Below are 6,436 nucleotides of genomic sequence, written 5' to 3'. Positions count from 1 at the left end.
GTACCTAATTTATATATAATTTATATATAATACTAAACAGACGATAGCAAACTCAATTTAGCCGCTCCGTAGCGTGGCGCAGGGTCGGAGGAAAGTAGTTCGGCTGCTCATCCACTATTGGTCCAGACTCTATCAATCTTGTCGCGAAACGACGTTATAGGAGGTACTTTATACGAAAGTTTCTACAATTTTTTGTAGAAACTTTCGTATAAAATGAAAAGGGAATCAAAGAGGGGTAGATAGTTCCCATCTGTGCGAGATTTTTAACGGATAAGGGAAAAACAGAGGATGTACGGACTTCCCTTAAAGGAAGTAACATCTGTTATCTGCCTTTTCCCACGTTAAAACAGTATTTTTCTCACCAAAAATGAAGTAATATTTGATGACAATTTTTTTGTTCCTATAACGTAGTTTCTACGTTATAGGAACGTACGTTATAGGGGGTCGACTGTATTTCGAAAAGACATTTATTTTATGAAAAAATTTTCCATATATTAATAAGCTTCATGCCTGTATTATTTAACTATAAAAATACTTAGTTACTTATGATTAATTAACAGGCTTACTACACTCATAAACCATTTATTTGACTTATTCAACATGCATTTCGGCCACATTTGCTGTTAACATGAAACATAATCTTTGGTGATAATTGCCAAAATTTCAATGTACGTTAATATTACAAATTATTAGATGCACTTTTTCAAAAAAATTCTACATTACTGTGTAACTAGGACAGTAACACAACAATACTAAACAAGTCCATTAAAAACGAAGTTCAGTATTGTGTTACTGTCTACTAAAGCCGAAATATATTTTAATAAGTTAATTAATTAATCTGGGTATGTAACAAGCTTGTTCATTAGTCATAAGTAACGAAGTAATTTTTGTAATTAAATATTGATAATTTATCTGTTGAGATTTTTGTATCAAATTGTTTTTCTAAAAGTTGTTGTTAAACTTTGGTAAAAAAAATATATTAATGACCAAAATTAAAGAATTAGGTAGAAGTGTTGAAGAAACTGTTTTGAGGCTAACCATGATATGGCCATTCTTTCACACTTTCCGTTAAAGTCTTTAATAATAAATTTCGAAATAATTTTTTGCATATTTATTTCATTGAAAATAGAGACTTTAATATGAGACATCTCAAAAAGATATTTGAGATTAAAAAACCAAAAATTAACAATAGTTTTTTCACTGTCCGTTTAATACATCTTATTTAAAATTTTATTCGTCTAGCTTAGCCTATGTTGCATAGGGCTGTTACTTAAATGCGTAACTCAGTGCATAGGTGAAGGGAGGGCAAGATAGAAGGGGTGGGCAAGATGGAAAGCACTCGAATCTCCATGTACAGAGAGACACCCGGATATCTTGTATTTACGAACGGCGACTCAGACCGGTTGATGCCACCAAGTGACGTGTGCAAGTATTTCTTATTTAGCAGCAAATTATTACGCAGTCATTGGACTTTTGCAGTGTTATTATTTATACCTAGAAGGTAAGTATTACTATTTTGTTTTTATACAAAGTACCTATTAGGAATAGATTGAATGAATTGATATTTAAAAAGGGAAAAAATTCAATGATTTTTAAAGCGTTGATATTATTATTGGCAATGGGCATTTGGGCAAAATGGAAAATTGTATTTTAGGGCAAGATGGAATAGTTTCCATGTTTCCCGAGCGCAATTATTTTGATTTCTGTTTTCAATTTATCTAACTGAGAATGTAATTATTTTTAGATGGTGAACAGGTATATAAGAAAAAGCAACAGATGTTTTTGGACTGAAGAAACTGCAGATGGCGATGAATGAAAATTTTGTATATTATGTGGAGAACCATAAGTGGAACCGCTCACAGAGGACTAGGTACAGTGTCCAGTGTGCTGTGGTTGGGCACATGAACTATATACAAAAACAAAAAATGGATGTTTTACATGTAACAATTGTACAATGTAGGGATATCCTATGTATTCCATCTTGCCTTCAGGGTGAGGGCAACATGGAATTTTTTACGTTTTCACTTCATGATTCCTAACAGATTTTATACTTAATATTTATTGTTTTTAATTACACAATTTTTTAACCATCTAAATCTTTGTCGAGTCTGATTAAAAGAAAAGTTTTATATTATGTTATTTTATGTTTTTTTACATCATTAAGTTAAACCTTCCATCCTGCCCTCCCTTCCCCTATACATTTACTGCATAAAGACAACATTGAAAACGGCTACTTTTACGTCACGTAAGTAAGCTTTTCATAATTCTCCAGAAACTTCAATTATCGGTGGAAATATGAAATAATTTCTTTTAAACTATAAATTACGAAATAAACTTATACATAGTTTGTTTAAACATCCCCATTACTACATACAAAAGAATTTAATTATTTTCTTATAATAAAAATAAACAATTGTATACTATTATAAAACGAATAAATTGTAAGTAACATTTACGATTTTACTCTTACCTCTTTTACGACTTGAGGAAATAATGCCAAATTCCATTAAAGTTTCAACAAAAGTTGCAAGGACAACCCAACTTGAAAACAAACCGAAGAACGACCTGTAACAATTTTGCGTGAAAATATAATATAATAATAAGGTTTTAAATACAATTTTAAAACCTTATTATTGTATAACCTGAAAAACACATAAAAATAGTCGGTGTCTGCGGTATCGAATACTTATTTATTTTATTATAATTCAATATATTTTCGCGGTAAAACAATCTGTATATAACTTTATCTATAAATAATGACAGCATGATTTGGCAATTACTTGTAATTATCTTGATTTCCATCTGACAACTCAAGAGTTATCTCGGTTTAAAATTCAATGTCATCAACACAGACACTATATGCAAAATGTGGATTATTTGTTTATCGTAAATTTCAATTATTTATTGATCCAACAAATTCTTTTTCGTCTGAATGTTTTAGTAACATTATAAATAACGAGTTCGTTTTCTTTTTGTTATACGAGTTTTACGTATGTTAGTTTAATTTGGAAACAGTTTAATATAAATTAGTTTTATGTAATATTCTATTTTTGTTTGCTTTGTTTGTTTGTCGAAGTTTGCTTTACTTCGTTGAAATAAACATTATTGCAATGGAAATTCTCAATGATAATAGCCTTAGTAGTATAATAATGTATGTTCTACCCCAAAAATTTAAGGTCTTTAAAATTAAACGAATTTACCCAAAATCAATAGTAAAATTCACTGAATTTGAACAAAAAAATAACACCGATTAAATCTCGTTGATTCCAAGTGTTATTCATTTAAATTGATTTATTACAAAAAAGTAAATATAAAATAAGTCAAACAAACTCAATAATATGAGCTTTATACATATCCCCACAATCTTTCATACCCCTATATATAAATTTTAAATCGCTTATGTTGTCTAAATCCTTATCCATTATTTGTTGTATAAATCGTTCTGGGAGAAAAACTTGAAATTTATTCCTTTCTGTGTCCATGAAAACTACAAATTTTTTATTACCAAATCGTGTGGCTATTGATTTACAATAACTAATTGGATATTCGTAAACAATTTCCAACTCATTTAATTTCTTTGTCGATGTATTTTGAAGTTTAAGAATATTGTTTAGATTTTTTAAAGCCTTCATTTATATAGGAAAAAATTTAACAATCTTTCAATATGTAAAAATTTACCTTGTGGTGTACATAAAAATCTACCTTATGCTGTATCAACATAATTAAAGATATGTAAATGCCCCCTTCCATCCTTCCAAATATAATAAGATCTTACTTCTCTATCATAGTGAAGTAATACTAACTCAAGATAACTAATATAAATCTCCATTTATATAGGATTATTTATTACAAATTCTTGCCAACAATGAAACAACTATATTTTTATGATTATTTTCAATAAATTTGTTGGAGAATCTTTTGTTTAAAATAACATCACACCAATTAATTTTATTTTTATGTTTTATAATAAAATCTTCAGATAATTCTTGATGTTTAACTACTATTTTCCAGTCTAATACATTTAATCGATCTAAGTCTTTGAGTAATTGTTCCGATATGGTTTGATATCTTAAAAGTGAATTTAAATTTAATTTTAGAGCATATTTCCTAATAAACTCATTATCTAAATCTTGAAATTGAGATATATCTACCCAATCCACTTTATTTTCATATTCTTGAATAAATTCCGAAGAAAATGTTTGGTGTGTAAAAATGAGTTTCCAGTTAACCTTATGATCATGTTGTCTTATAAAATTTTCAGAGAGACTTTGATGTTCTGATATTTTTTCCAATTAACTCTATCTTTAAATTAATTACGGTAATAAAAAATTCAGACAATTTTTGATTATGAGATATTGAATTCCGATTAACTTTATCTTTAAATTCTCTTATGAAACGTTCAGATAACTTTTGATATAAAGAAATCAAATCCCAGTTAACTTCATCTTTAAAATCTCTTATTAAATCTTCTGTTAAATTCTCTCGTTTTGAAAAATTATCCCAATTGATAGCCCTCTTTATTCTTAAGTCCATTTATATAAGAAAAAATTTGTCCTAATGGTAATGTGTTAATTCCATCCTTCAATATATATATCTCTTATCATCATGTGGTGAGAACATTTTCTTGTTTACTTTTATTGAATAAAGTTGATGTTTCTTGTTTCTAATTAGATTCATTGTTCGGGAATGCTCTGTTTTATTAAACAAACAGTCTTTATAATCATCAAATGATATCCTATTTTTAACAACACATTTCTTTACTCCTTTTGATTTCTTTGTAACCTGATCTTCTACTTTTAAGGCATACATTTTTGCTCTTAAACCAACAAATTCTCTCATTATTTTTCCATTATTTTCATCCTCCATTTTACCTAACTCCTTCTTATTAACTCTCGGTATACCATATTGATTATTCTCGGGATAATCGGATGTATCAAAGTAATCGATCATTCTTTTCATATCTTGATAAATATCATCTATTTTTATATCATATATATAATTGTCCGTATCCTGAGATAACAGTTTTATGTTATCTCTGTATTTAGGTTTCATCACATTATAATGAAAATCATACATCAAATGCTTCGAAAGATCTAATATGCTCATTCCCACATAGATGGGTTTAATAAAGACTATTTTTTTCTTATACATGTGAATAGCACATAGGTTTTCAGTAAATATGGTTCGATGTTTAAAGTTCGGTTGTGCGATTAATTTTTCTACTTGTTCTGCTTTACAACATAATCTTATGTCAACACGATTTCTTATATCTTCCATTGTCTTACCATACAGAGAGTTGTTCGTTGATTTATAAAAGTATTTTTCGAAATCATTAGTTGCTTTTTTTCTCATTTCTGTATTCAGATTTATGTATTTCTTTATCCAATCTGATTGCTTGAATTCTAATACTCTATGTATCTTTTCGAGTTTCATTCCCATTTTTAAATATTGCTTAAGATTTCTATAATGAATCACATACTTCTTCTTATCATATAATGTGGTTAATAATTTAGATTGTTTTGATCCATCTGGTATTCTGTTCTCTGGAGCTAAAGGAAAATCAGAATGATAATCATGTAATTCTTTAGGATATTGCAAATTAACTTCTAATATATATCCTTTTTCATTATCATCAGGAATATTCATGAAGAAATCAATATTATTTTCCTCACACCATTTAAATCCTCCATATGGTAAATATTAACTCATGGCCCATCCATATAAGTTATTAGCATGTAGATACATCAAATAATTAGATTCCTTGTTTTTATCATAATCTTTCATATACTTGTTATTTGCCTTTCCATATCTCTTACAACATTGGGAGATTCCACCTCTTATTCCTTTTTCCAACATTAAAATCATATTATAATCAGTTAATAAATCTAATTTACAAATGTAAATTTGTCTCTGTAATCCAAAAACACGCTTTAGTAGACGTATCTTACAGCAATTTCTGGTTAGCAAATTATCTTTTATTTTTCATTGGACTACAAATATATTTCAGGTTGGTATAATGTACCCCAACCCCTCCTCAGTGCTAATTCAAATAAAACAAGAATTATTAAAACATGACAATGTTATATTATATGAAACAAACCAAATCACAAAAAACACTTACATTTTCTCATTATGTAAATTATAAAAATTGTTTCTTTTTTTTATTTCACAAATTAGGGAGTGGGAGGGCAAACCGTCCTCATCCTTAATCTATATTTTAACCTAAAATTGTGTATTTCATATTAATATACATCTAAAATTCAACAACTATAACTTCCAACAAACAAACTTTTATAATACCCACAATTATTTAAAATTCTTTACACGTAGGTGTATAACAGACGTAGTACAAAATTGTTAGCAAAAACCTAATTTACGTATGTAAAAACTTTTTGATACACAAACAATATCTTCTTTATACCAGTATCAAGATTAC

The 6,436-nt window shown here is 28.1% G+C and overlaps 1 protein-coding gene across 1 annotated transcript; it reads right to left on the bottom strand.

Annotated features, from left to right (window-relative positions):
- Window positions 1-4,581: 4,581 nt before the first annotated feature.
- Window positions 4,582-5,193, bottom strand: LOC111635324. The gene has a single exon (XM_023380259.1). The coding sequence runs from the start codon at window positions 5,149-5,151 to the stop codon at window positions 4,582-4,584; it is 570 nt and encodes a 189-aa protein (XP_023236027.1). The 5' UTR covers window positions 5,152-5,193.
- Window positions 5,194-6,436: the final 1,243 nt, after the last annotated feature.

Source organism: Centruroides sculpturatus, unplaced genomic scaffold (assembly GCF_000671375.1).
Source record: "Centruroides sculpturatus isolate CEXI.00-Female unplaced genomic scaffold, Cexi_2.0 scaffold810, whole genome shotgun sequence".
Lineage (NCBI taxonomy): Eukaryota > Metazoa > Arthropoda > Arachnida > Scorpiones > Buthidae > Centruroides > Centruroides sculpturatus.
This window is presented reverse-complemented; position numbering and strand designations above follow the sequence as displayed.